Source organism: Cydia pomonella, chromosome 20, assembly GCF_033807575.1.
Source record: "Cydia pomonella isolate Wapato2018A chromosome 20, ilCydPomo1, whole genome shotgun sequence".
In the NCBI taxonomy this organism is placed as follows: domain Eukaryota; kingdom Metazoa; phylum Arthropoda; class Insecta; order Lepidoptera; family Tortricidae; genus Cydia; species Cydia pomonella.
This window is the reverse complement of record NC_084722.1, coordinates 2,709,413-2,725,050: the sequence shown is the minus strand read 5'-3', so window position 1 is coordinate 2,725,050 and position 15,638 is coordinate 2,709,413. Positions and strand designations below refer to the sequence as shown.

The following is a 15,638-nucleotide window of genomic DNA, read 5'->3' as shown; positions in this document are numbered from 1 at the left end:
TATTAATTAGAATACAGAATACCCGTGTCTGATAATAACTTAATTTAAGCTTATGAATGTACCCTTAAAATCAACGGTCTCAGATCACTAAAGGTGTATTGTTTATAGGATATCATTTCCTTTAATTGACCAACATTACAACATAACAACTTTAGCTAGATACATTACAAGTTATATTGGAACTTGTGAAAATTTTAATAAGTGGCTGAAAATCCAGAAGCATCCTTAAAAATTAACAAATGAAAAATAGGTAGTCCTAGTCAAATTTAAAGATTTTCCAAAACTATACACGATCTTAATAGTATGGCTATTAAAACGTAGGTACACATATTTATGCTAAATTGATTGCATGTATTTTAGTATTAGGTGCATATTGATTTACGCACCACACAGGCTGTTTGCATGAGTACCTACATCGGCACTGTTGAAAAAAAACTGACCTGCATTAAAAATAAACAGCGTATGGCACGGTGTGTAATAATAAAGCGTCAGGTTTTATTTTAACAACTATTTTCAGAGACAGTGTTTCGTGGGTTTTGCAACCATGATATTTCAAGGAACATGCATTATATATAGGGCTGCCATCCGTCCGGGTTTTCCCGGATTTGTCCTAGTTTGGAGGCCGTCCGGGGGCCGTCTAGGGGGGGTGTCAAGAAGTGTCCCGGACACTTTTCATGTAAGGAAGCACATTAAAACTACATGTAAAATAAAAAGGTCTTGCTTTTTTAAAATACCTATCATTTTCGGACTCGTCCGGGGAAAAAATGCGATTTACGCCAATGTTCGGGTTTTTTTAAATCTTTGTCCGGGTTTGGCGAAATTCGAGATGGCAGCCCTAATTATATATAACATATTAGATACTTACAGGGCTTCAGTAGAAGGCTTCAGCTCATCCGAAAAAACTATACGGTTGTCAAACATATCTGGCGAATTTTTCTTGTGTGCATAATATTTTTCTATACATATTTTAGCCTTGTCTAAATTACCGTAGCAAGCGTGGTAAAACAAGACTAACTGCTGATCCGTAAGATCTTTCGGTACACATTTATTTATATCCAAAGTTAAAATCCATTCCCGCAAATGATCGATATCTGCCTGAGAAAATTTGTCCATTAATGCCGTTGCCGCCTCGTAGTCGAACTCCATTTTGAGCGACATGTTTTATAAATGAACACTGCACCGTTCGTAAATAATTACGATCGAATAATCAAACACAAAATGAACAACCAACCACCAAAAGTGTAATTTGACAACTGATTAGTGATTGCGGATATTTCAAGGTTGCGCTGTCCAACTGACGTAAGGCACCTTGCCAGTTGAATAAATTTTCTACTATTCTACCACGCTTAGTAGTAATCTGAAGCCACCTCGATTTTTAGTGGCAAATAAAACATTGTTACGAAATAATTGTATAAAAATGGAATTGGATACTTCGTAAGAATAATTTTATTTTAAAAACATGGACTGGACTGGATGGATTATTTACGTGTTACGAATTGGGCTATAAATCAATATATATTTCTTACAGAGAAACGAATCTTGTAATATGGACAAAGAAACATCGGACTTTCTTATTCTGCAAGTTATATTGGAGGTCTATAATTATTGTTATCACGCCAATCCTTCTTCTTCCGATTGCTCTTATTGGAGAAAACCAAGTTTGTATACGTAATACACAATTCATATTTTACGAGTTCTGAAGAGTAGACGCGCATAGCGACATCTATTTCAGAATAGCAACAACTAAACTATACTTTGGTGCAGATCGCGATAGGGTTAGGGGGTGGTTACATCGCAATTATCAATAGGCATGTATTTTTTATCATAGACAAGTAAATAAGTAGGACTGACAATCTCCATATAACGTCGCTTGTATCATCATTGTTATAGATGGCGCTGTTTATTATATTATTTTTTGAGAATATGACAAGATGGACAAGTCTCAGCTACAACTGGCGAGGGCAGAAAACCACAATACAACATAATAAAGGCGATTTTGGCCTAAATATGCCGTCAATATCAGAGACTACAGACATTCAGATTTTTAAATTATGATTTGTGTTCAGAAATAATTCAAATTCATAACAATAGATGGCGCAGTCATCTTCCTCGCGTTGTCCCGGCATTTTGCCACGTCTCATGGGAGCCGGGGGTCCGATTGGCAACTAATCCCAAGAATTGGCGAAAGCGCTAGTTTTGCGAACCCAAAAGGTAAACTAGGCCTTATTGGGATTAGTCCGGTTTCCTCACGAACACGATGTTTTCCTTCACCGAAAATCGAATGGTAATTAATTATCAAATGATATTTCGTACACAAGTTCCGTAAAACTCGTTCGATTGAAACGTGTTCGATGTTCCGTGAAACTCGCTCGTTCGTTGGTACGAGCCGGGGTTTGAACACGCGACCTCCGGAGTGCAACTCGCACCATAGAGAAATGATTAAGTATAGAAGTGCTCATTCCGTACATCAGTTTTGTTACCAAAACGCTTTATTATTTTCGTAGTCGACATCTAGCGTTGAGTAGCGGCGTTATCAGTACTACTACATGACAATAGATTTCACGACCAATGAAAAGTCTAATACTCAACAATTTTCAGCTAATATTATAACCGTATTAATCGCTTGTAACATTAGTTGTAAATTGCTGAGCAATACACACCAGTCGCGGCACCCGTGACATCTAGTGTCAAGTAGCGGTACTGATAAATCCGCTACTTGATGCTAGATGTCGACTACGAAAATAATAAGCGTTTTGGTTATATATGTTTCACAGGCGTACCCCAGTTTCTTCGTGTTTCTGGTGACGGGTGTGTACTGGATCGCGGATGTGTTGCCACCGGCGGCCATTTCCCTCGTCTCATTGGCTTGTTACGGCGTTATGGGCACCGGGTACATCCAACAGGTCAGGCTTATGTACAGTTAGTGCCCAGCCACATGTCCACAGCGTGGCGCCGTCACCTGTCAGTCTAAGGAGAGACTTTGCCTCCTTGTGTGTGTTCTACCGCTTGTACAATGGGCTGTGCTCTGAGTAATTGTTTGACATGATGCCAACGGCCACTTTCTATCACCGCACCGCTCGCCATCGGCAGGGAGTTCATCCTCACACCTTAGAACCTAAATGGTCGCGTACTGTGCGGTTCAAGAGGAATTTCCTCCCGCGGACGCTCCGGCTGTGGAATGAGCTCCCTTCCGAGGTTTTCCCGAGGGTCTACAGTATGGGGTTCTTCAAAAAAGGAGTGTACAGGTTTTTATAGGGTCGGCAACGCGCATGTAACACCTCTGGAGGCTGCGGTGACTGCTTACCATCGGGCGGGCCGTATGCTTGTTTGCCACCGTCGTGGTATTAAAAAAAAACCTGTCACCGTGAAAAAAAGCGGCGCCGCAGAAACTTACACTGAGCTGTAGGAAATCACGAGGTCACCGAGCCGTGCTATGACGACGTATTACGTGAACTCTCCTTTCTTTTCTTTTTCTTAATACCCCTCGGGTCGAATGATGATCCCTATGGCATTTCCCTCATGTCGCTTTTGGTTGGACTTAATTTTGGAAATTAATTGAAGAAAAGTGTTTTTATTATTTAATTACATTTCTAAATGAGTGAGTGATATTTTCACTCGTAATATGTATGACAGACTGAGAGGACATTCTCTGAAGCTGACACGGACGCAGAGAAGTAGCAACCCAAGACGACACTTCCTGTCTAACCGCGTAGTGAAAGTGTGGAACAGTTTGCCCGAATCCGTAATCAGTGCACCCTCAGTGAATTCTTTTAAAAATAGACTCGACAAACATTTTATAAATGGACAAAACACAAGTGCAGGACATTGATGTGCACATATCAGCTATAAGCTGCCTGTGCATTCATAAATAACAATAATAAATAAATGAATGCGCTAAACTTCTAAAAATGTCCTAAAAACACTTTTTCATATTACGTGACAGCTACTAAATATAAAAATGAACTTTCATAAGGATCATCATTCAACACGATACATATAATGTTTGTGTATACACAAACGTGTCCATTATAACTACATTTCGTAAACTACACTATTTCTCGGGACCTATGTATCAGAGTTCCCTGCCTTACCCTTCCTCCTGTGATTACAGTAGGTACTAAGTTATAATGTGTCGGGAATTGCATGTCAAAAAAAATGATCTCCACAGGTGTACATGTGCAACGAAGTCCTGGACTGCCTCGGCGTGATGATGCTGATGGCTGCAGTAGAAAATAGCCAAGTACATAAGAGGGCAGCACTGAGACTACTTATCACTATCGGGTGCTCACATTACAGGTGCCCACTACAGTCTTTATTGTTTACTTGTCTTTGTGCGCCTTTTAGGCTGCGTTTCAAGCAAATATGTGCAAGGATGTGTTTTTCTCGCTCGGCGTGCAATGATCCTATAGATCTTAAAAACACATCGCTATTGCGCTACGTAATCGGGATATAACTTTGATAGACCACATACGAACATAAGAATGAATGAAAATAAAAACTAAAATCACTTTTTTTATTTTGATAAATCAACAGAGCAAAATATTTTATATTATTTACCTCTACCTACCTAAAGTTATGTTATAATAATGAAATGGTAACATTAATAATTACCACATTTCGGTAAAAGCGAATGTTTTGTTTCATACGCAAAACATGAAAAACAAATCTCTTAACTCTAGTAACAAAAAAGTACAGTCTTGCAAGTCAAATTTGTTAGTAGAATGTGCCAAATATAATAAATGTAAGCGCAAAAGGTGGACTTCTAGGCAAACTTTCTGTTTCACGGCTTTTTCTACTGACAAAATTGATTTGCCAAACTTTAGTAGTAGTGTATCTTTAGGTATTTAAATGAAAGTAAATAAAATCTACCGTCAAATGACTCCTCAAGCCAGTTGAGGGTAGATGAAAACATTACACGACCAAATAATGTACGTTAAAGTTAGGTCGTTCAGTGACAGAATCAGACGGTTTTGTATTTGGTTGGTTAACCAATATGCTAATGTTATATAGCTACCAAAAATTGTCTGTTTACGTTTATTTAAATACCTAAAGATACAGAGTATAATAGGAACTATACATATATGGGCTATTAAACCACTTATAAAGGAATAAACAATAAGATACTAAATATGGATTACACTCTTATCATCTTACAATACTACTTTAGCTAAATTTACTAATTGAAAACTGGTTTAAGTACAAATAATAGTAATAATTATATTAGTTTAATTATTACCAAATCATTAAGTAACTAAACCAAACAAAATCAAAATCCGTCCCAGATTCATCCCATAAGGTCAAAAATTAAGAATCGGAGTCACTATGGCGCCGGATCTGGAAAAAACTCAGATGGTTAAATAATATTTGTCTGGTTTTTCTATAGTTTTTGAATTTGTTCCATAACCATCCGAAAATCCGGTTCTGAATTTCAGACCGTGAGAGCGAAAACACAGTGTTTGATTAAGTAATGTTTAAACGCTGCTATTTGAAACAATAAAAACTCTTCTACTTATACATAATATGTATACCTACCACTTGTTATAGAAAAGGACATCTGACTGATGCCTGTAGGTACTTTATGTAGCACTTATATTGTACCTACACACACTGTATAGTCAGCTGCAAAGATAAGTGCCCCTCCCCCCATGCATAGAAATTTGTTTGCAGGGGGGGGGGGGGGGGTGTTAAACGTTAAGAAAAACTAATACTGCCAATAGGTATGTTTGTTGACGATTAATTTAAATAGGTACTATTGTTAATAATTAAGCACGGGGAGCGTAAGCGTCGCTTAAGCGTATCGTAAAAACGTTACGAGTACGAGACGCGTAGAGTTCTGGGCACCAAGCGACGCGTAATCGTAATTGTTTTATAAATGAAATCTAATTAGTTGAAATCATGGCGTCAATAGCATCACATGTCTTCAGCGGATGTATCGACGATTGTACTTTCTTGTCAGATGAAGATTTCTTATTGTTTGACTATGTCAGTAGTTTTGTTATTTACGCGTGTATTACGCTACGCCTGCCGTAATGACGACACTTGTTTGCAGGTCGGCTACCGGGAAAATCGAAATTCGTCAATTGCGGGCATTTTTCTCTGTCACTCTAATTACGTCTTAGTGAGAGTAAAAGAGAAAGATCCCCGCAATTTGCGAATTTCGGTTTTCGCGGAAGGCCCCCTGTTGTTCGTGCTCGTAGCTCTCTCGTTCTACGCACGCTTACACGTCTCTTACGCTTACGCTTTGTGTGCCAAGGGCCTACGTTTTTCTATATATGTATATCCTGTAATTATTGTCAGTTCGTTCTTCGGTCTGGCATATTTCCATAAAACTTAATTTTTCGTGCTTCGACCCTAATCCAATATAAAAATAATTGTAATTTTAAACAGTGCCCTTGGTTACCAAAAGGACGGCTTCCTTCTGGTCCGGAATTCAGTTACGTCTGCGTCGTCGCCGGCGGCGCCCGGGGGCAGTTTTAGAGTCACAATAACGCCCCAAACTTTGGCATTTTTGACACATCTCTTGGGGATGACGCTTGTTTTTGTCAATTTTCTCGTCCATATAGCCTGGATCTTCCAGTGGGAACTGTAATTAATACATACATATAATTGAATATGACAGTCTTATATCAACCAAAGATTTGTAACCGTACAATGTGCCTACTTTGTTCCCTACGTAACTGTTCTGTAACTGTATCAAAAACTGTTGTATTTTTAAATGTGGGTACCTACATATAAAACTATATCACAACCATAGTCTACTTTAAACCGGCATAATTTATACCTATCAACGTATTTACAACAATTTTTTTTTCTAATTTTGGAGCAAATTTTGTAGCAAAGTAGGCACGTTTTATGGAACTGGGGCCGATTTTTGAATTTCGAGCGCTCGATTTCGTCACTCGATAATCTGTGGAAAACGGCGAAAAGCTATTTTTGAAATACGAGCCATACAAATTGGGAATCGAGTGGTCAATACCACTTCTTTCAATTCTATTAGTAGAATCATAGAGAAATAGAGAGTGCTAATTCCATACATCAGTTTTCTTACTAATATGTAGCTTATTTTCGTAGTCGACATCTAGCGTCAAGTTGCGAATTTATCAGTACTGCTACTTGACAATAGATGTCGCGACGAACGAAAAGTCTAATTCTCAACAATTTCCAGCTAATAATACAACCGGATTTACCGGAACTCTAATCTCAACTCCTTCTGCTTGTAATATTGGTTGTAAATTATTTTAGCAATACATTTTTCTTCAGACTCGATACTCGTGACATCTTGTGGCAAGTAGCGGTACTGATAAATCCACTACTAATGATAAATAACCCGTGTTTTGTTAGTAAAACTGATGTCTGGAGTTAGCACTCTTTCCTTACTTATTTCTCTATGATTCGACTAATATAAATAAATATAAATAATAAATAAATATTATAGGACATTACTACACAAATTGACTAAGTCCCACAGTAAGCTCAATAAGGCTTGTGTTGAGGGTACTTAGACAACGATATATATAATATATAAATATTTATAAATACTTAAATACATAGAAAACACCCATGACTCAGGAACAAATATCCATGCTCATCACACTTCGCCCTTACCAGGATTTGAACCCGGGACCATCAGCTTCGTAGGCAGGGTCACTACTTGGTCACTACCCACAAGGCCAAACCGGTCGTCAAAGTCTAATAGAATTGAAAGAAGTGGTATTGACCACTCGATTCCCAATTTCTAACGCTCGTATTTCAAAAATAGCTTTTCGCCGTTTACCACAGATTTTCGAGTGGCGATATCCTTATTTATTTCTCTATGGTAGAATTTAAATGCCCAGTAGTGGATAGTACAAAAGGGAGAAAACGAAATACGGGGATCGAAATTCAAAATTAGGATATTAAGTAGGCGCTTAGCTACTATCTATCTGTCTATCGCTTTAATGTAGATTTACGCATTACTAGTTTCATTGTTTAGTGGAAACACTGCTATGTTAAACTAGATCTCGTTCGAACCAATTTTCGGTGGAAGTTTGCATGGCAATGTATATCATATATTTTTTTTAGATTTTTCATTCTGTTATTTTAGAAGTTACGGGGGGGGGGGGGGGGGGCACTTTTTACCACTTTGGAAGTGTCTCTCGTGCAAACTATTCAGTTTAGAAAAAAATGATATTAGAAACCTCAATATCATTTTTAAAGACCTATCCATAGATACCCCACACGTATGGGTTTGATGAAAAAAGTTTTTTTGAGTTTCAGTTCTAAGTATGGGGAACCCCCAAAATTTACTGTTTTTTTTTCTATTTTTGTGTAAACATCATAATGCGGTTCATAGAATACATCTACTTACCAAGTTTGAACAGTATAGCTTTTATAGTTTCGGAAAAAAGTGGCTGTGACAGAATCGGACAGACAGACGGACATGACGAATCTATAAGGGTTCCGTTTTTTGCCATTTGGCTACGGAACCCTAAAAATGTAGTTTACATACCTAGCTGTGTTTTCTCCAAACAATGACAATAATATTTTTCTTCTTAATTAAAATAATTTGATATGTTTCGTGGCGAAGCTGTAGTTATTTACCTGTCTATGAGGATATACGTTTATTTGGCACTTAGTGCAGTTTTGCCCGAAATTGGCCCACGAGTGGGAAGACAGCCAAGTGCGGTTACAATTGGGGCATTTGTACTCCCCAAAACATCGTTTCTTGCCTTGATACGGCGTCAGGCCCTCCACCTGTTCATAAAATGAGGGTGAAAATGGGGTTTCAATTTTTTTACAACTTCTATGTGTATCTGATCTTTCACTAAGCCTATAAAGCAGGGGTTCCCAATCTTTTTCAACATGCGGCGCAGTTACATGTTTAGTATTTTGCAACGGCGCCCTTGTAAATTTAAAATCAGGTTCGAAAAAGAGTGACACGACGCTATATTATTTACCGATGCGAGCGCTCAAATAGGTACCCGCGAATATTTGTGGTTTCGGATAATGATAGAACTCACGGCGCCCCTCTTTACTTTCTACGGCGCACCAGGGCGCCGCGGCGCACACTTTGGGAACCCCTGCTATAAAGTGTTTGTAATACCTAATACTAACAATTCATATGTAAGCAAATAACAATGACTGCTATTATATACTTATTGAAAATGAAAATAAAAATGATTTATTGGTACAGAATAGGTTTTAACTAGAACCAAAATAAAACAAGAGCCTTCTTTTAAGTAAAATAAATACTTGTAGAAAGGTTCGTGCCTCATATTATTATTGATATAGATGGCGCCACTAAGAGAGGTAAACTCAGTGTCAACATTGGTTCTGCGCGTGCATGACCTACTAGCGGCTATAGAATTTGATTAATTTTAAATTGACAGATATTACTTTTGCCGCTAGATGGTGTTGCTTTTTGTTTTCATAAATGAGATCTACCATTAGAACGATATTTGATTTAAGTAATAATAATAAATTACAGTTTACATTATGATGTCAATCCAGACACTTTTATAAAATTATATAAGTATTTATTATTCCCTTATTTTATATTATATACGTCAATATGTTATGTAACATTGTAACATCAATATAATTTGCTTAATTTATAATTAAAATATCAAATGAAAATAATAAAAATTTAATTACCAACGTAAAGAAAATAATATACCAATATCATAATGTTCATCATATTAAAAATATATCCAATAAAGTCAAATTTAAATAAATAAAGTCAAACATAGCAACTGACTGAATATTTTGGTTTTCTTAATAATAGCGCACATGGCTTGGCAAACTCACAAAAAAAACAAAAAAATGTATTTTTGCAAGTTATGCAAGCGTCTACTCAACAATTGAATTTCTGATACGGCAGGTTAAGTTTGGTGCTCTTCTTCAGTGCCATGTTCCTTTCAATGTGGATTCCTAATACGGTGGCCTGTGGTCTTCTGATGCCTTTAGTCAAGGCTTTACTACAGGAACTTGAGAAGGTCAGCATTTTTGATCTTTTAAAAAACTACAAAAAAGAGACATGAACCTAGTGGGGTTGGCTGTTTGAAGTTTTTTCAGCTACAGTGGTTGTGGTTCTGGGGGCCTACCGCGAAAACCGAAATTCGCAAATTGCGGGGATCTTTCTCTTTTACTTTCAATAAGACGTAATTAGAGTGACAGAGTAAATGTAATAGGACATGTAATAGGACATTTATTACACAAATTGACTAAGTCCCACAGTAAGCTCAATAAGGCTTGTGTTGAGGGTACTTAGACAACGATATATATAATATATAAATATTTATAAATACTTAAATACATAGAAAACACCCATGACTCAGGAACAAATATTCATGCTCATCACACGAATAAATGCCCTTACCAGGATTTGAACCCGGGACCATCAGCTTCGTAGGCAGGATCACTACCCACTAGGCCAAACCGGTCGTCAAAAATTAAAAAGAGTAAAATGCCCGCAATTGACGAACTTCGATTTTCGCGGTTATACCTAGCCGTACAATAAAGAAGTGTACCTTTAAATCTAAGGAGAGACTTTGCCTCCTTATGTGTACGCTTGTACAATGGGCTGTGCTCTGAAGAATTGTTTGACATGATGCCCACGGCTACTTTCTATCACCGCACCGCCGGCCGTCGGCAGGGTGTTCATCCTCACACCCTAGAACCTAAATGGTCACGCACTGTGCGGTTTAAGAGGAACTTCCTCCCGCGCACGCTCCGGTTGTGGAATGAGCTACCTGCCGAGGTTTTCCCGAGGGTCTACAGTATGAGGTTCTTCAAAAAAGGAGTGTACAGATTTTTAAAGGGTCGGCATCGCGCACGTAACACCTCTGGAGTTGCAGGCGTCCATAGGCTACGGTGACTGCTTACCATCAGGCGGGCCCTACGCTTGCTTGCCACTGTCGTGGTATAAAAAAAAGTTTTTAAAGGGTTACCAATGCGAATGTAATACCCCTGGAGTATCAATTAATCAATTGCTCACTTAATTAAATTTTAGTCATTAATTTAAAAGTTATATTTTTTACTTGTAACTAGGACCCAATTTTTTTGCAATAAATTATTTTTATTTATTTATTTTATTAACCTACCCCGCAAGGTCTCCTTTAAATACTAACGGAGAATAAATAACTAACAGAGAATTTCATTCTAATTCTGAATATCAATGTACAATTCGTTTTTTTTTCAGATGGGAATAGTTGATATGTATCAAACTATTGAAAAAACTGAACAAAGATCTCAGAAGCATGAATTGAGGTGAAATATTTTTACACAAAAACGAAATGAATTAAATATTTGTATAATTGTGTAAATGCTATCCAAACCTAATCTGTGGTGGCATCATGGTTCCATTTATATCACTTGTCACTATACCCGTCACTTTCGCACTTACATACTTGTTAGAACGTGACAGGCATGGTGACAAATGATAAAGAGCCGACCATCATAGCCCTACTGTTTCTCTATATTTATTTCAGTCGTCCAAGACCTACAGATTTCACTGTGTTTTACTTTTTGGGTATCACATATTCTTGTTCGATAGGTAAGAAAAACCATATTACTATTTAATTCTTAGGGCTTGCGCACAAATCACGTGAGGTTCGAAAGGGGGGGGTTCACGAAAAAATTAGATCACTTTGGGGGAGGGGGGTATAAGGAGACTTCACGTGTGTTTTTCATAGTCAATGCAACTAAGAAAAAATATCTACCACATACTTTTTCTCGGTTTCGTTAAACATAAATCTTCACTTGGCACTTCAAAATAGCGAGTATAAACAAGATTTACTCTATACAATACTCGAATGAAAAAATAAAATAAAAATACACGTGACGTTATGTTTGGGGGGGGGGGGGGGTTAGCCAAGAACCTCACGAAATATCACCAAGGGGGGGGGGGGGGGGTCAAAAAAGTATCCGAAAAAACCTCGCGTGATTTGTGCACAAACCCTTATGAACTAGGGCTATAATTTTAGCAGCCTGTGTAATAAATGTATGTGCAATATTCGTGAAGTTGTTATGATTTAAAGCTACATAAAAAGCAACAACGCCGGAGACCCCTTAAGTTTCTAATTACTTTTTAGGGTTCCGTACCCAAAGGGTCAAATTACTGAGACTCCGCTGTCCGTCCGTCTGTCACCAGGCTGTATCTCATAAACCGTGATAGTTAGCCAGTTGAAATTTCTACAGATTATGTATTTCTGTTGCCGCTATAACAACAAATACGAAAAAGAGAATAAAATATATATTTCTTTCCAATCTCGAGGTTCTCATCCAATCACCGAAGTTAAGCAACGTCGGGCGGGGTCAGTACTTGGATGGGTGACCGTTTTTATAGATAATGGTACGAAACCCTTCCTGTGCGAGTCCGACTCGCACTTGGCCGGTTTTTACCTTAAGGCACTTTATGGAACATATTCAATACCTATTCATATTCTAACACAACGTTCGTGTTAAAAGTTGCATAAGTTTATTACCTAAGTAAATGGCCGCTTTTATACTTTATTATGGACGAAAATGGCATTGGTACGAGTATGTGTTACCGTCAGGATAACGCAGGGGATCTAATCTTTAATGTATGGTAGACGTTGATGTCAACCATAGTCCACGGTAAGTGTGGACACTAAAAAGGAATGGCATACAATATCAATAGATATAGATTTATTGTAATATGGTGATGTTTAGGTGATAATCTACATAAACTTAAAAAAGTGAACTGACAATTATTATTATTTACAATTGATTTCTGTGTAGACCAGGTGTTTGATTTCAGTGATCCTAAAAACTGATATGATCACATGAAGGCTTTCCTTACTTTTTTTTATTTAGGTCCTTTTTTCAGAATTAAAGGTCGAATATTAAAATATAATAAAAAAAATTGGGCCACCAAAGTCACACAACACGCTCGGGTCAGAGAAGTGTCCTAAGACTATCACAGCTAAACATACCATAGATATTTCTCATAGGTTTTCATGATGTCGCTTTTCTACACTGTCTCAGGTCTGGGTGTTTGTGGTACCTTCGTTGTTTCTGATTTCCATGAGAAAAGTGCTTTAGCTACTTTACTTGTGATGTTATCCACATTAATTTGTTTGTTTTTTCAATATTCGTAATCTCAACCTTACAGCACTTGTCACAGAGTAACGCCATCTATTGTCAATTTCTGTTATTACATAGCTCGTGAGCTATGGTTCAATTTAGGTCAATACGCATTGCGCGAGACATAGTAGTTAGTTTTTATGGCATTATCCGAGAGATGGCGTCACAAAAACTACCCTAGAAACTGTATTTAAAATTTGTATCGGTAAATTTTTTGTTTTGCACTATTTTTAGAAGAAGATTTAAAGAAAGAATCAATTTTTCTTTTGATCTCACGGATTTTTCATTTAAGGAAAAATTTCGTGTTACTAAAATCAGTGTAGAATATTTATTAAATAGAATCGGTAGACGTATTGAACATCCAACGACAAAAAACAACCAACAAATTCTTTGTACACTGCATTGGATGGGGTCGGGTTCTCAATATCACGTTAGCGGAGATAATCATGGAGTATCAAAGGCTACCATTCATCGGTGTATAAAAAGAGTTACGATTGCAATTGTCAATGAAATGTTTGGGAGAGAAGTACGATGGCCGGAGAATTCCAACGCTATCCCACATTTATTTAGAGAAATTGCAAATATTCCAAGAATTGGGTGAGTCGTTGATGGAGCTTTAATACCCATTGATTCACCACATTAACATGAGTATATGTATGTTGATCGCAAAGGAGAGCACTCGATTAATACTATGGTTGTTTGTGGGCCAAACTTAGAGTTTTTTTACGCCAGTGCTAGATGGCCGGGCTCCGTTCATGACGCAAGGGTACGTAATTCTACTTTGGCTGTTGAAATACCAATAACAGAAGCAGTTATGCAATTTCTACGCGCTTTTAAAAGTACAAGAAGATTAGTTGAAAACGCTCTAGGAGTATTAAAAGAAAAATTCCCCTGTCTTAATCATCTCCGTGTGCAGCCTTTGAGAGCATGCCATATATTTTTAGCGTATGTCACCCTTCACAATTTAGAAAAACGCCTAGGAGTGCAGTATTATATTCCGTATCATTATCCGTTGATAACGGTGACTATGGCAGAGATAACGAAGATAACGGTAACGTCGATAATAATGTATATGACCCTGAAGCAATTGGAGTGTTAAGGGAATTAATACAAATCTATAGTTAAAGAAAAATTTTATCGACAATATAATCAATTTAAAGTAATTTTGTTTAATTTTCAGTGATTTCTAAGTTTTTTTTATTAGAGAAGTAAATTTTCATTAATTTCTTTTTTTTATTCGTTAATGGTTACAGAAATACACTTAAATTGTAAAAAAAGAATGTCATTTTTTATTGTAAAAAATATATCACATAAAATAAGTATGTTTTAAGTTACAGCCAAAAAACTCAGTGGCCCTTATTTTCTTTTGAGGAGTATATATTGTTACCTCAAACATTAACTAAATTTTTTTAAACTTGTCTAAAAACAATAAAAATTAAAAAAAAATATATATAAACTTGAACATATAAAAAAACACAAAAGTTAGTCACTGGGCGGGATCCGATCCCTTAACACTGATTGTTTTTTGCTGTCCGCGTCTTAACCCGCTGTACCAGACGGACAGTGACCAGGAATATGAAATTAGCGACCATATTTTGCGTCGATAGAAAAACGCATGAAAACTCGAAAACACGCGTTTTCCCAAACATAAGACTAATCTAGATCGATTGTTTACCCCCAAAAACCCCCATATACCAAATTTCAGCAAAATCGTTAGAGCCGTTTCCGAGATCCCCGATATATATATACAAGAATTGCTCGTTTAAAGGTATAAGGAATACATTGAGGTTAATTAGGTCCTCTGGTTTGTGTTGACGTTAAAACATACAGTTACAATAGAAAGAGTCTGTAAAGTATAAAATCGATCGTTATTCCTACTGCCCAGAAGTAGAATCTAATTGTTTTTACTAACCCAGTATATGAGTATACAAAATAAATACCTTTTTGTTTTGTTTCTTAGGTGGCATGGCGACGCTGCACGGCAGTCAGGCAAACCAAATATTCAAAGAATATAGCGAATTGTAAGTTTTATTTCAAACGTTAAATACTACTGAATTATGTTATATATTGTTGAGTTTATACATTACTACACATAAAAGTAGTATATTGTTTTTCCGTCTTGACACAGAAATGGAATAATGAAAAAAATCTTAAAACGACAGCATTATGTTATGTGGCAAGAGCGGGACTTAACCACCCATAGACAATCAACATAGATAGAAAAGTCTTCCACAGACCTCGCAACATTTTCTGGCTAAAGTGCCAATTACATCCATAGTTTATTAGGCCTGATATCAGACCCGATTTCGGTCCGGAGAAAGAATATTTTTCCGTATCACCAAATATCACCAATTAGAGACAAAGTATTTTTTACATTTCAAATATTGTCATATGTGCTGGGGGCCTACCGCGAAAACCAAAATTTGCAAATTGCGGGGATCTTTCTCTTTTACTCTCACTAAGACGTAATTAGAGTGACAGAGAAAAATGCCCGCAATTGACGAATTACGATTTTCCCGGTAGCCGCCCTGATATTCCGTGAAACGGAAAAC

General features: G+C 37.1%; 3 protein-coding genes across 5 annotated transcripts in view; 1 reads left to right on the top strand and 2 right to left on the bottom strand.

Moving 5' to 3' along the window:
• Nucleotides 1-1,271, bottom strand: part of LOC133528959 (alpha-tocopherol transfer protein-like) — a 37,640-nt gene extending 36,369 nt beyond the window's left edge. The window contains exon 1 of one of the 2 annotated variants that reach the window (XM_061866496.1): nt 866-1,271. In XM_061866496.1, the coding sequence (XP_061722480.1) occupies nt 866-1,158 (293 nt within the window). In that variant the 5' untranslated portion in view covers nt 1,159-1,271. The remainder of the gene's footprint in view (nt 1-865) is intronic. The other variant, XM_061866497.1, reaches the window with a different exon arrangement.
• A 125-nt stretch (nt 1,272-1,396) lies between these two features.
• LOC133528951 (protein I'm not dead yet-like) overlaps nt 1,397-15,638 on the top strand; it is a 29,260-nt gene continuing 15,018 nt past the window's right edge. Inside the window, exons 1-8 of one of the 2 annotated variants that reach the window (XM_061866473.1) lie at nt 1,397-1,434; nt 1,529-1,658; nt 2,775-2,903; nt 4,169-4,296; nt 9,860-9,974; nt 11,180-11,247; nt 11,469-11,533; nt 15,047-15,107. In XM_061866473.1, the coding sequence (XP_061722457.1) occupies nt 1,418-1,434; nt 1,529-1,658; nt 2,775-2,903; nt 4,169-4,296; nt 9,860-9,974; nt 11,180-11,247; nt 11,469-11,533; nt 15,047-15,107 (713 nt within the window). In that variant the 5' untranslated portion in view covers nt 1,397-1,417. Of the gene's footprint in view, nt 1,435-1,501; nt 1,659-2,774; nt 2,904-4,168; nt 4,297-9,859; nt 9,975-11,179; nt 11,248-11,468; nt 11,534-15,046; nt 15,108-15,638 lie in introns of those variants that run through there. The other variant, XM_061866474.1, reaches the window with a different exon arrangement.
• LOC133528961 (zinc finger CCHC domain-containing protein 24-like) lies at nt 4,500-15,240 on the bottom strand. Its single transcript, XM_061866500.1, has 3 exons — nt 15,027-15,240; nt 8,581-8,733; nt 4,500-6,583 (listed from the first exon to the last, which is right to left on the bottom strand). The coding sequence occupies exons 1-3, from the start codon at nt 15,051-15,053 to the stop codon at nt 6,431-6,433; spliced, it is 333 nt and encodes a 110-aa protein (XP_061722484.1). The 5' UTR covers nt 15,054-15,240; the 3' UTR covers nt 4,500-6,430.